Source organism: Hemitrygon akajei, chromosome 5 (genome assembly GCF_048418815.1).
Source record: "Hemitrygon akajei chromosome 5, sHemAka1.3, whole genome shotgun sequence".
Lineage (NCBI taxonomy): Eukaryota > Metazoa > Chordata > Chondrichthyes > Myliobatiformes > Dasyatidae > Hemitrygon > Hemitrygon akajei.
Genome location: NC_133128.1, coordinates 140,186,473 through 140,201,136, shown reverse-complemented (window position 1 = coordinate 140,201,136; position 14,664 = coordinate 140,186,473). Strand labels below are relative to the sequence as shown.

Genomic DNA, 14,664 nt, shown 5'->3' with positions numbered 1-14,664 from the left:
GTGAGTTGGTCTGTTGATCAGATATGTTCTTTGCCCTGTGGATGGATCATCAGCTTTGGGACTGTTGATAGACTGTTTTAAAGAATCGTTGAAGATTATGTTGGCCTGTTGTGGGAGTGTGCAACTGTTAATGGAGAACCGGAGATTGTTTAATGAAGGAATCTGTGAGTTAGTCCTGTTGAAGAAGGGCAGGAGCTGACCTACTGAAAAAAGACAGGAATCGTGTTGGCATTCTCTCAATGCACCAGTATTTACATAGCATCCACAGGAGAAGGTACACACTTGGCCAATCTACAGACTCCTTTATTAAGTAAGTTCCAGCACTCCATTAACTCGCCAAGATGTACATTCCAATGACAGGCCAACATAGGCTTCTACAGTCTATCAGCACACTTTATCCACAAGCCTGAAGAAGTGCATGTAAACTCATATGCTGGCCTGTCAAAAGTACATGTGATTGAAGGAGTTCACGCATTGGCCAGCTGATTTCTTGTGCAAATGGACTACAAGAGTTTGTGGTGGAGTGTTGAAGGGACCTGTCAGTTGAAGCCTTTTGGGGAGGGGCCTTGACAGAGTACATACAGTTCGTTAGTCATAAACACAAGAGATTCTGCAGATGATGGAAATTCAGAGCAACACACACAAAATGCTGGAGGAACTCAGCAGGTCAGACAGCATCTATGGAAATGAATAAACAGTCACTGTTTTGGGCTGAGACCCTTCTTCAGGACTGAAAAGGAAGGGGGAGATACCAGAATAAGAAGTTGGGGGCAGGATGGAGGGCTGGTTAGAAGTTGATAGGTGAAGCCAGGTGGCTGAGCAAGATAAAGGGCTGGAGAAGGAGGAATCTGATTGGATAGAGAGAAAGGGAAAGAGGGGCACCAGGTAGAGGTGATAGGCAGGTGAGGAGAAAATGTAAGAGGCCAGGGTGGGCAATAGAGGAAAAGGTAAAGGGAAGGAAAAATATTACCAGAAGGAGAAATCAATGTTCATGCCATCAGTTGGAGGCTACGTAGAAAGAAAATGAGGTTTTGCTCCTCCACCCTGAGAACGGCCTCATCACGACAGAAGAGGAGGCCATGGACAGATATGTCAGAATGGGAACGGGGACAGGAATTAAAATGAATGGCCAGTGGAAAATTCTGCTTTTGGCAGATGGAGCAGAGGTGCTTGTCAAAACCCTAACAGATGTATGTTGTAGGGTGTGCTGATTGAGTGTGTGTGTTGGATTACATTCAAGATTCAAGACTGTTTGTTGTCACTCCTCAGTAATGAGTGTAAAAGCGAACAAAGTGATTGATACTCCAGATCCTATGCAGCATAAAAAATGCAAGTATAAAAACCACAATAAATATAAATATAGAAGTAATCCATAAAACGCAATGTACTGATTGAGGTTCTGAGATTCGCTTCTACGTGGACTGATAATATGAACAGAAAGTGACGCTAGGTGCAGGAGTATCTGTACAAAAGATGACTCCAACAGAAATTGATAAAATGACAAAGGGATTCTTGGTAAGAGGAGCTCTTCTAAGTGTCTGCAGGGTATATGAAAACGCAATAGGACAGTGACTCTGTCAGTGTCGGTATGAGGTGTGGAGTGTAAGCATAAAGTGGCTTTGCATTGGTACATTATCCTTTTGCCCATGTGTGTTTTGTTATGGTATCTGTGTAGTTCTTTTGGACTGTATGTGTTAGCACGTTGTCTTGTCCTGTTGAGGTGGTGCATTGGTCTCTTTGGGGTGCATGTGTTAGTCAGTTCACAGATTGCATGTGTGGGTCTATTCATCTTCCTGTGCCTTTAATCAATATGTTTTCCTGATGTGTTCTAGCCAGAGCCGCTGAGACTGCCGGTGAAGAGGAGACGTCCTGTTGCTGCTGCTTGGCGCGCTAGGCAGCGAGGGGCCAGAACAAAACCAGAGGCAGTGCAACATGAGCATCAGTTATTGCTGCCCCCACTGATGGACGATGCTTCTCAAAATCAGCATGCTGGAGATGTCTCTGGTGAGGTGACAGGTAGAGGATGTCTCCAGGATGTAAGAGATTTCAACCGTAACTGCAAACTCCATTTTATTGGTCACCCAACCACCAGACCCCCGCCCATCCAAATCCCCGGCCAATGTTCACCTCTGTGTGTTGGTAATCTTGGCAAGTCATGATTTCTAGTATACATAAAGTACTTTTTAGATGCAATATGTATTTCAGCCTCTGCCTCCCTTTCAGGCAGTAAGTTTTAAATCCCTACTGCTCTCTGAATGAAAAAAATTCCCCTTTGTCAACACCACATTATCATCTTAACCTTTTCATTTTAACCACCACCTATCCTATCCAAGCCACTCACCCTATTACAATCCATTCCCTATCTCAGCCACTATCATCACATCCACATCAATGCCTCCACCCCAAGCTCCTAATCAAAACCACTGCCCCATTCCAAGCCAACCCACATCCTAATTACTACCATCAAAACTCCCCCACAACAAAACCTTCTGCTTTATCTCAAGGATTCCACCCATCCCATTCTCTAGCCCATCAATGACCCATTCCCAATTCCACACATCAAATCTCCTGTCCAATTCCAAATCCTTTTCCTATTCCCATTCCCAAACTTTGCCCCAACTGAGACTCAAATTCACTGGAGTTTTTGTTTTGCCTTTTATCCCCATCTTAACTCCTGCTTCCTGTAGCTCTCTGTCCTACTCTCTGTCCTGACATCAACTCTAACTCCATGGCAACTCAACCTCCCAATATTTCCCCTCTCCCAGAACACAGACGGATATTAGGAAAGAACAGGGAGCGTGGGGCTCCAGGTAGCAATGACAAACTTGTGACAAGCTGAATAGTGTCCTTTGCACTCTGGTTTCAATATGTTTCTCTTTATGCCATATTGCCTTTAAGAAAAGGAAGAAAACCTACAGTGTTCTATTAGTGAAGGACTTCCCAAAGTGGAAAGGGTGGATGAGGAGGATCAGCTCTATGCGAAGTGTCCCATTGGCACAGAGACGAGGTCTGGCCTGGATGGGCGAGAGACTGGATTTTTACCACAGATATCCAGCCCAAGCAAGACTGAGGAAAGGACAGTTGGGTTTCTGGAGAAAAAGACAAAGGAAAATGATGATCTGCTGGAAGGTGAGAGATTTAATGATTTGCAAGTGTGGAGCTCTGTGTGGAGATGTTTCCTGTCCAGGATGGCACTCTGTGAGGAGCCTCAGTCTGTCCCAGTGTGGAGTTCTGTGAGGAGCCTCAGTCTGTCCCAGTGTGGAGTCCTGTGAGGAGCCTCAGTCTGTCCCACTGTGGAGTTCTGTGAGGAGTCTCTGTCTGTCCCAGTGTGGAGTTCTGTGAGGAGTCTCAGTCTGTCCCAGTGTGGAGTTCTGTGAGGAGCCTCAGTCCGCCCCACTGTGGAGTTCTGTGAGGAGCCTCAATCTGCCCCACTGTGGAGTTCTGTGAGGAGCCTCAGTCCGCCCCACTGTGGAGTTCTGTGAGGAGCCTCAGTCTGCCCCACTATGGAGTTCTGTGAGGAGTCTCTGTCTGTCCCAGTGTGGAGTTCTGTGAGGAGTCTCTGTCTGTCCCAGTGTGGAGTTCTGTGAGGAGTCTCAGTCTGTCCCAGTGTGGAGTTCTGTGAGGAGCCTCAGTATGCCCCACTGTGGAGTTCTGTGAGGAGCCTCAGTCTGCCCCACTGTGGAGATCTGTGAGGAGTCTCAGTCTGTCCCAGTGTGGAGTTCTGTGTGGAGCCTCAGTCTGCCCCACTGTGGAGTTCTGTGAGGAGCCTCAGTCTGTCCCAGTGCGGAGTTCTGTGAGGAGCCTCAGTCTGCCCCACTGTGGAGTTCTGTGAGGAGCCTCAGTCTGTCCCAGTGTGGAGTTCTGTGAGGAGCCTCAGTCTGCCCCACTGTGGAGTTCTGTGAGGAGCCTCAGTCTGTCCCAGTGTGGAGTTCTGTGAGGAGCCTCAGTCTGTCCCAGTGTGGAGTTCTGTGAGGAGTCTCTGTCTGTCCCAGTGTGGAGTTCTGTGAGGAGCCTCAGTCTGTCCCAGTGTGGAGCTCTGTGAGGAGCCTCAGTCTGTCCCAGTGTGGAGTTCTGTGAGGAGCCTCAGTCTGCCCCACTGTGGAGTTCTGTGAGGAGCCTCAGTCTGTCCCACTGTGGAGTTCTGTGAGGAGCCTCAGTCTGCCCCACTGTGGAGTTCTGTGAGGAGCCTCAGTCTGCCCCACTGTGGAGTTCTGTGAGGAGCCTCAGTCTGCCCCACTGTGGAGTTCTGTGAGGAGCCTCAGTCTGTCCCAGTGTGGAGTTCTGTGAGGAGCCTCAGTCTGCCCCAGTGTGGAGTTCAGTGAGGAGCCTCAGCCTGCCCCACTGTGGAGTTCTGTGAGGAGCCTCAGCCTGCCCCACTGTGGAGTTCTGTGAGGAGCCTCAGTCTGCCCCAGTGTGGAGCTCTACATGAAGACCCTCCCTTCCATAGAGTGGAGCTTGATGATAGATTTATATCTATTACATTGGGGTCCTTTAGCCTACCCTGCTTCGGGCAGTAACCTATCCCTGACTATCTCTAAGAAGCAATCTTCTGTTTCAGAGGTATCACGTGTAATTACTGTCCTCATAGCTTGGACGCTCAGATTAAAATTGCATGGTGTGGAAAATGAGAAAGCTGGATACGTTTCTGATCTATCCCTCAACATTTTCAGCTTGTGATAATTTATGGTCTGCTTTCTGCTTGTACTGTGAAGGCTGCCTTTCATAATCTCCTTCTCCTCCCACCTAGAGAATGTTGTTCGGAGCCTGAAAGAAGGTCCAGTCCTCCAGATGCTGCCTCCAATTCAAGGCACAGCAGGTCCAGGAAAGCAAAGCAGCATGGCATGCTTCAGGCGCAAAGCCCACCGAACTAAGACTTCCGCTGCAGGGATTGTTCGAGGCACCGTGCCGGGGAAACTGAGGGGTAAGGCTAGACACCAAAAGACAATGGAGCAGTTTAGGCTATACGGCCCACTGAGTCTGCTCCACCATTCCATCACGGGTGATTGATTATCCCTCTCGGTCCCATTCTCCTGCCTTCTCCCCCTAATCTTCGATTCCCTTAATAATCAAGACCCTATCAATCTCTGCTCTAAATATACCCAATGACTTGGCCTCTGCAGCCGTCCGTGACAATGAATTCCACAGGTTCAACACCCTCTGGCTGAAGAAATTCCTCCTTATCTCTGTTCTAAAGGGTTGACCTTGCATTCTGCGGCTGTGACCTCTGGCCCTAGACTCCCCAGCTGTAGGAAACATCCTCTCCACGTTCACTCTGTCTGGCCCTTTCAATATTTGGTATGTTTCAATGAGATCTCACTTTATTCTTCCAAACACCAGTGAGTACTGGCCCAGAACCATCAAAAGCTCCTCAAACATTAACCCTTTCATTCTCAGGATAATTTCTCTGAGCCTTCTGTCCCCTTTCTAATGTCAGTACATCCTTTCTTTACAAAAGGGACCCAAAACTGCTCACAATACGCCAACTGCAGTCTGACCAAAGCCTCAGCATTACATCCTTGCTTTCACATTGTAGTCCTCTTGAAATGAATGCTAACATTGCATTTGCCTTCCTCACCAACCACAGCTGCAAGTTAACCTTTAGGGAATCCTGCATGAAGACTCCCAAGTCCCTTTGCACCATTTCTGAATTTGCTCCCTGTTTAGGAAATAGTCTGCACCTTTATTCTTCCTGTCAAACTGATGACCATACACTTCCCTACACTTCTATGCATTAATATAAGAAGGGGTAAAACGCTGGAGCAGGAGAGTGTGCAGGCTCTCATATTATTCCAACCATTTGCTTGTTCACCAATTTCCTTTCAACATTGTTCAATGCTCTTGGCCAATGAAACTTTATCCATCCCAGTTTTAACCTCCCCCAACGGCTTGCATCCTCGGCAATAGTTTTAACAGTGTTTCAGGTTCCCACTGCCCGTTGTGTCTAACCAGAGCTTTGGAAATTTGATGTTACTTCCCCCCATTTGTATTTCAACCCTTTTTCAGTAAAAGAAAAAGAAATCCATTAGTATTTTAAGCTTTTTTTAAAAAAAATTCTGAGTCTATCTGCTCAGAATTGGGTTTCTCTGCCCAAGGAAATCTTCTGTAGGTCCCAAGAGCTTGATATCTGTGTAAGCGATAATTGTTACAGTTTTCTCCCCACTCATTTAATTTATTAATGTCCTATAGTAACGTCTGCTGATGTCCTGCCTAGCACTGTGTGTTAGTGAAACAGTCCAGTTGTATTTTGATGTTAAAAGTGACTATGGTGTGGGACTCCAATGTCATTTTGATCTTGATATGCCTTGAATGCCGGATGTGGTGCTGTCCTTTTGCACTGGTTACTAAAAGGTAGCGAGAGATTCATTTTCTCTTTCTTTCTCCAGAGGTTCACAAAGATATTTCGATGGGTAGCCTTATTATGGCTCCTGATGGTGACATTGTTCGACTCTCCATGCTAGACTCAGTTCGAGGTCCAGCTGGCAAGTTCCTGAGCAGCTCCTCTCATGCGAAAGGTGAGTCACTCCCACGGAGCAGAGGTGTGGAAATGTTGGTCGCTCTCTGTGCTTTTTGAGTCCTTGCCTTGTGGAAGGAGATGTGAAGGGACCTACTTGCCCCTCATTCCATGTGGTCCAGTTACAGCTTTACTCACATTACCACAGGATGGGAGCAGCTACGCACACATTTCACTGTTGGGATGTCACTTTTCAGATGTGATCTTAAGACAATCTGCTCACTCTGCTGTGACACCATTTGACAGTTCCCTTGTAGGATAAAGTAGACTCCTGACCTCACTGTCTACCTTGCCATGACCTTTGCACCTTATTGTCTGCCTGCACTGCACTTTCTCTGTAACACTTTATTCTGTTATTATTTTCCCCTCAAAGCACTGTTGTAACACAATGATCTGTATGGATGGTATACAAGTCAGTCTTTCACTGTACCTTGGTACAAGTGACAATAGTAAATAAGTTTATCTGTTCTCCTTGGTAGATTTAAATATCTCGTTTGAACTCCTTCCATAGCCCATTGTGCTATACCCATCATGGACTATTTCAACTCACCCCCACCCACGGTCCATATGTTTGCTATTATGGAGTCTACCAACCCATTTATGCACATAAGACAATTCATTTTAAAACTTTGATGCCCCAATCAATTATGTTCATACTATTCAATTGAATTCTGATACTTCAAAGATCCCAAATTTCAACTGCTGCTGAATTCTAATATGCTCCTGGAGCTTACTCCTCTACCCTCATCAATTCTGTGCCTCAAAACAACCACTTCCCATTCTATCATAATTCCTTCTAATATTCCCCGCAATGATTCCAAATAACCGGTCCTCAGTGGATGCCTCAGCTTCGCCCCCCACCTCAATGAATTTCACTCCCTTCATAATGTTGAGTCTTTCTGTTGACGAGTCTTTCTCCCATTCTGCCATTTCCACAACCCCTGATCTGCATGCTACCTCTTTGTGGTGCTTTACTGTCTCCACATCTACTGCCACTGTGACAGTGGCCAACTCAGTTGTTCCATTGCCTTTAGTTTGTGCTTCTCCACTCTGAACTTGCAGCACTCTGCTTCATACGGACCTATCCTGCTGTTACTTGGGAATGGAGTAGTGGTATCAGCTCTCGGGTACCTTATCATACTTCTCTCTGGACCACGGCCCCACTGCTAAAAATCAGCACATCATCTCCCATTTAGTCACTGACTTTATTTTCTCAGAGATTTTCCCACCACATCTCTAGCCTCTTGATTCCCTTGCTCTGGAAAACCTGATACTTTCTCCTCCCCTAGATTCCCAAGCAGGACTAACCTGATGGATCCTTTAATTCCTCCCCACAGAGTGTATTTCTTCACACCCTGACTCTATTCTTTCTCCCTTTTGCCCAATTCCTTACACCCATGTCATCTCTGATACTTTTCACCATTTCTGGTCTGGGGGTCTTTGATTCATTCCTTGGACAGAGCCCAACCTGTTCCTTTTCACCACCACCCTCATTCGCCTGGTTGAATTCATTCCCATATTAAACAGCTTCTCTGTTAATTTTCCCCAAGCCCAGGAGCCCACCTGAGTTGGAGCCAAGCCCATATTGGTGTTGGATATGTGAAGAGATCTTTGTTCGGTCCTCTTCAGGCCCACTCCCTCAGCAATAGTTCCATTACCTTGATGACTGTATCAGTGCTGTTTCCTGCATTAGTACAAGTCAAAAGATCATTACCTGTGCTGCAAATTACTGTACGTTGTCAACTTTCACAGGGCCCACTTTGAACTCTTCCCCTTCTTGTCATCTCTACCTCTCTGTTGGGACTGATATCCATATACGTCCACCAGCCAGCACTGCTACAGCTATCTTGATTACTCGCCTTCCCATTTTGCTTCTAGAAAGAACTCCATTCATTCTTCTGGTTCTGCTTGCATTGCGACTGTTCTGAAGGTAAGCCGTCCCTCATCAGTGCGTCTGAGGCACCTTCCTTTTACTTTAGTCGTGCCTCCTCGTCGTACGCCGTCAAAAAGACTGTCAACCTTCATTTTCTGCACATCTGCACTCACCCACCTCCCCCTCTCCGCTAGATTAAGTCTGGGTTCCTACCAATGCTCCCCACCAGCCTACACATTCAACGGGACAGTCTCTGTAAATTCCCCCACCTTCAAAAGGAATTCCATCATCAGACATTCTCCATTCCCGTTCAGCATTGCAAAGGAACCTTACTTTCCACTCCCCCCCCCCCCCAATTTGTTCTTCCATCTCTACCAACCATTCTTCTTCACAGACAATAAAGGGGGTGTAACACTTTTTTCCCTCTATCTATTTCTCTCAGAATTTGGGTTCCCAGATACTACATCCAGGTGAAGCAGCAATACACCTGCATTACCTCAAAATTTAATCACCTATACTTGATTCTCAGGCCCTGGTCTCCTCTGATTAAGGGAAGTCAAAAGCAATTTGCAGAATACCTCATGGACAATTCTGAACATTCAATCTCCTGTCTCTTTAATTCTCCATCTCACTCGGTCTCTGACTTCCTTAATTTGAACAGTGATGCCCAATGCAATCTTAGCTCTGGGCACTCAGTATTGTATGTAGCAATTTCAGAAAAGCATCTTTTATTTTAATCTAAGTGCAGATGTTGCTGGGTATTTCAGTTTGAATTTACTCCTCTTTCACCTCGAGATGCCAGTGTCTAAAGCAGGGGTTCCCAACCTTCTTAATGGCATGGATCAATACCATTAAGCAAGGGGTCCATGAACCCCTGGTCTAAAGTAATTCTTACCATGACAACATTGGCCTGCATCCTATCACGGATATACCCTCTTCACCCCTCCCCATCTCTGTCGCTTAAAACTCAATTTTCCAGTTCTGATGAAGTCCTTGACCTGAAATATTGACGCTTCCCTTTCAACAAATGTTACCTGACCTGCTGAATGCTTGCAACATTTTCTGCCAGTCGTATTTTCATCCCACCTCATACAGGGGAGCTTACTGACCTTTAAAAATGTGGTTATGAATTGAAAAGTCATATAATAATGTACTCATTATGCTTTATTGTCACCAAACAATTGATACTAGAGCGTACAATCATCACAGTGATATTTGTTTCTGCGCTTCGCGCTCCCTGAAGTATGGCAGCAGCATAAAATTCAAGTCCAAATGAGATGGTTTACATAACTTTGACCAGATGATTAAAGTAAATCAGCAGTATGTGAGCACGAACACGTTTAGTGTAGATCGCTGAGACTGGTGATAGTAGATCACCATCGCCCCTGGCATCTGCTCCCTCAACCCATCATCAATCTTCTGTCTCTTAGCTCAGACTCCTAGCTCAACTACTCTTTGTTTACCGCTCTCTCTTACTAACCATCCCATTCCTCTGCCCCTTCTCCTACCACTTTTGTCCATCCCACTTCTACTCTTTTCCCCACCCCTTCTCTCCATCTCTGTCACTCCCTGTACATCATTCCCTCTCCTCACCCCCTCATTCACCCTCCTGCTCTCCCAAAACCTCTATGCACTTCCTCTGTCATTTAGACCAGATATTGGTGACGGGTCATTGACAGCTGAGCATTGACTCTTGACTCTCCAAGTTGAATTTATTTACAAGTACATGTATGCACAGGTGCAATGAAAAACTGAATTGCAACAGCTTCATAGGCACATAAGACCATTGAATTAGGCCATTCAGCCCATCAAGTCTGCTCCGCCATTCCATCATGACTGATCCTGGATCCCACTCAACCCCATACACCTGCCTTCTCGCCATATCCTTTGATGTCCTGACCAATCAGGAAACTTATCAACTTCCGCCTTAAATATATGCATGGACTGCAGTCTGTGGCAGAGCATTCCACAGATTTACTATTCTCTGGCTAAAAAAATGCTTCCTTAACTCTGTTCTAAATGGTCACCCCTCAATTTTGAGGCTGTGCCCTCTAGTTCTGGATGCCCCCAACAAAGGAAACATCCTTTCTACATAGCATCATATATGTGCATAATTTTTACAAGAAAGAATACAGTTAGATAAAAAAGTCAATCTTAGTGCAAAGTGATCAAAATGCTTATAGTATTGCTAAGCAGTAGTGAGTATGGTTTTGCTGGTTGATTCAAGAACTGAATGGCTGAAGGGAAGCAGCTGTTTTGAACCTGGGGCTTCAGGATTCTGTTCCTCCTGCCAGATGGAAGCTGTGAGAAGATGGCATGGTCAGGATAGTGGGGATCTTTGATAGAGATTGTCTTCCTGAGGCAATGCCTCCTGTAGGTACTACCGATGGTTGGGAGGGATGTGCCTGTGATGTATGGTGTTGAGTCTACCAGTCTCTGCAGCTTTTTATGTTCCTTTGCATTTGAATTGCTGTATCTGACAATGATACAACCAGTCAGGACACTTTCAACGATACATCTGCAGAGCTTTGGTTACCGTTTGGTGACAAACCAAACCTCCTAAGAATATAAAGATGTTGTGGCAATTTCATTGCAATTGCATTTATGTGCTGGGCCCAGGACAAGTTACCAATTTGTTAATGCCCAGGAATTTAAAGCTGCTGACTCTCTCCTCCACTGATCCCTCAATGTAGACTGGAGCATGTTTGCTCTGTGAAGTCAACAATCAGCTCTTTAGTTTTACTAACATTGAAGCAAAACTTTAACCTTTCCCGTTTCCTTTCACCTACCTGCCATCTGTTCTCCTGCTCTTCCTGCTTTCATTGGTATTTGAGCTTAATCCTAACCCTAAGCCTGAAACCCGGGAGCAGATAGCTAGCTGAATGGAAAGGAGCTCTAGGTCTGGACTGTTGTAGAAGCAGTTTTCTCCGATCAGTACATCTTTACTAACTCCGAGTGGCTTTACGTTGACAGGAAGCAAGCCCCCCTTACGTGGCTTTGGTGGTAAGAAGAATCGATCAATTCCAAACCAGCGGATGGAAGGTGAGTTAGTGAATGAACGAACAGAACAGACTGATAGCTCAGGCAAAGACTAAATCAAGAGCTGATGACAGATTTAAATATCTGCAGTATTAGAAGAAACATATAACTGACGCAGATTGAAATAAATAAAGCATTTTAGAAAACCTATTAAAATAGATGATATCAATCTTTTAAAAAGAGAATTGAAAAGTAACAGCATTTCTAAATAATATTGTTATTGTAACTGTTTCCTATCCAAATACTGATGTGTATACTAGATCTGTGAGGATTTCAAAACGTATCATCCAGTGTCACGTGTTCTTGCAAACAACTAGCTGCTGCCAAGCTGGCATGAGATGTTTCCTGTGGAAAAAAAAACAACATCATCCCTCACTTGATTTCCCTTTGCCTTTAAAGACCGGGAATGGTGTTAGCCCCATTATCTTGTTTGATATAAATAACCATATGCAAAAATCCTAAATGGCCAAACACACCAGCTTCTCCAGGTTGGTTATCAGACTTGTTCTGTATTGTGTGTAAGTCAGAGGCTCATTCACAGTGGGACATATCCCAGACTGTTTCCCAGTTAACTGCCTAACCTCAGCAAAAAATTGTAAGTAAACCTGTCTATTTGTCTATTTAGTTCAGGCCACTCTACAACAAAACTGCAGAAATGGGAAAAGGAAAACATTTCTATTTTTCTTAAACAAAGTACAAGTAAAGTCAACATGCCTGGCTTAGATGCAGGGAAAATGTTTAACGAAGGGCTGTATGATCTGTAATTTGCTGTCTGAAAGGTCAGTGGGAATAGATTAGCTCACAGCCTTCTAATGGGAAATGGGTAAACACATTGTGGGTTGGGGTGAGGGAAGAGATGGGGTGTGGAAGTAATTGGATAGCTCTTACAAAGGGATGTCACGGATGATGATCGACCTGCAGAGAGATTCCAGTATTTTTGGCTCATCTTTCAGCCGGCGTGGGAATGTTGGGCAGAATTACAGGCACCTCGCTGTTATTGTTGTATAATTCTATTTGTCTGTTTAGGGGGATTAGAGACCGATTCTGCAACAAGAAGTTCCTGTCAGGAGGAGGACGTCTGGTCTAGTTCAGGTGGTTTCTGATTCTGCTTTCTGCTTCAGTGTTTGACAGGATTGTTTTTTTTCAGCCAGAGCAGGCTATGAGATACTTGTTAGAACGTTACAGCACAGTACAGGCCCTTCGGCACAAAGTTGTGCCGACCTTTTAACCTACTCTATGATCAATATAACCCTTCCCTCCTACATAGCCCTCCATTTCTCTATCATCATGTGCCAATCTAGGAGTTTCTTAAGTGCCCCTAAGGTATCTGCCTCTACCATCACCCCTAGCAGGGCGTTCCACACACTCACCACTCTCTGTGTGAAGAACTTACCCCTGACATCTCTCTATACTTTCCTCCAATCACTTTAAAGTTATGCCCCATTGGTATTAGCCAATTCCACCCCTAGAAAATGTCTCTGGCTTTCCATTTGATCTATGTCTCTTATCATCTTGTACAGTGGTCCCTAACCAGCGGGCCATAAAGCATGTGCTACTGGGCCACGAGGAAACAATATGATTTGTCGATATGAAACGATGAGTCAGCTGTACCTTTCCTCATTCCCTGTCACGCCCACTGCTGAACTTGAACACACGCGAGGTCATCAGTCACCTAAACGCAGTGATACCCTAGCGCCAGGGATCACTGGTTGGCCTCATGCAGCCAGTGGGAAGTGCCGTCGCTACTGGCCTGGAGCGGGGACAGATGGGCGCCGCCTCTAAACCTGTTCACCACACCGAATGTTCGTGGGGAACCCGGTGCTAAAATATTCGCAGATGACCTAATTCAGGCTCAGGGTTTCATAAGTAGCAGAGCAGCTACCTCACTGCGATCTTCTGAAAATCATCCCTTGAGCCAAACTTTTGTCGGCCGATAGATCCTAAGGGGGGCAGGCGCATGCCCTGTCGCACACCTTGCTTGGTTGGTCGCTCTCTCCGGACTGTGACTGCTGTGGCCCAGGCATGGGGACCTCTGGCCCTGACCTTGTCCTCCTGGCCTACGCACCTGGCCAAGGCATCTGGCGGCAGGCGGGCAGGAAGCTGGAGTTCGGGCCCGGAGGCTGTCTAATGAGGCAATGAAGCCCTCAAAACTGCTTCAGCACCTTGAGCCAAGCATCCTGCACTTAAAGACAAACCCATTGAGTTTTTTGAGCAGAAAAAACGTGAGCAAGCGGGACAGAAGCAAGTGCTGATAGCGACGTAAACTAAATTGCGGAATAGACCGGACATAAGGAACCTGCTTCGAGTATCGCTGTATTCCGGTCGTGTTTAACATCCCCCCCACACCCCCGGTCGGCTGGTCCGCAAAAATATTGTCAATATTAAACCGGTCCACAGTGCAAAAAAGGTTGGTGACCCCTGATCTTGTACACCTATATCAAGTACCTCTCATCCTCATTCACTCCAAAGGGAAAAGCCCTGTCTCACTCAACCTATCCTCACAAGACATGTCCTCTAATCCAGGAAGCATCCTAGTAATTCTCCTCTGTACTCCCTCTGAGGCTTCCAGACCCTTCCTATAATGAGGTGAACAGAACTGAGCACAATATTCCACTGGGATTTTATAGAGTTGCAACATTACCTTGAACTCATCTGTTTTTCTATTTCAGATGATGACATTCTTTGGGAGATGGACGGAGACTCCAGTCGATCCCAAACACCAACCCAGCTCACCTCGAAACAAAGACGAGCACAGAAGGTTAGTGACAATTCTGTTATTCTGGAAGCGAGGTGCAATTCTCCTTTACTGGATGCACTGAGCAGAGTTTAGGAAGAAACAGCACTCTTCACCCAGAGCATATTCTGGGTGAAAAAGGCATTTACTTCGAAACAGCTTCAAACCTGTGTAGAGGTTGAGTAACTAATGTCATTTCAGCTTATCTCAGGGTCATTCCCGAAGGTGCTTTTCCCCACATGCTCTGGTTTCCTCCCATGCTCCAATGATGTACGGGTTAGCAGGTCAATTGGTCACATGGGTGACATGTGGGCTAGTTGGGCTGGAAGTTACTGTGCCGTATCTTTAAAGTGAAATGAAGAGGGACCTTTGTTCTCTCTCTCTGACTCGTGCTGTATCTGTTTGATGTAGCAATATAGAGGGTGCTCCACTCCACCCCAAATGTGTATTGTCCCTGCCCTTCCCAGTTCTAAATGTTCCCCCCTGCCTACTGAATGTCCTTTGTAC

General features: G+C 45.8%; 1 protein-coding gene across 1 annotated transcript in view; it reads left to right on the top strand.

Moving 5' to 3' along the window:
* Positions 1-14,664, top strand: part of kiaa2012 (KIAA2012 ortholog) — a 53,367-nt gene that overhangs the window by 16,728 nt on the left and 21,975 nt on the right. Inside the window, exons 8-14 of the mRNA XM_073046659.1 lie at positions 1,833-2,016; positions 2,899-3,129; positions 4,748-4,921; positions 6,384-6,512; positions 11,358-11,426; positions 12,450-12,515; positions 14,093-14,181. Of these exons, the coding sequence (XP_072902760.1) occupies positions 1,833-2,016; positions 2,899-3,129; positions 4,748-4,921; positions 6,384-6,512; positions 11,358-11,426; positions 12,450-12,515; positions 14,093-14,181 (942 nt within the window). The remainder of the gene's footprint in view (positions 1-1,832; positions 2,017-2,898; positions 3,130-4,747; positions 4,922-6,383; positions 6,513-11,357; positions 11,427-12,449; positions 12,516-14,092; positions 14,182-14,664) is intronic.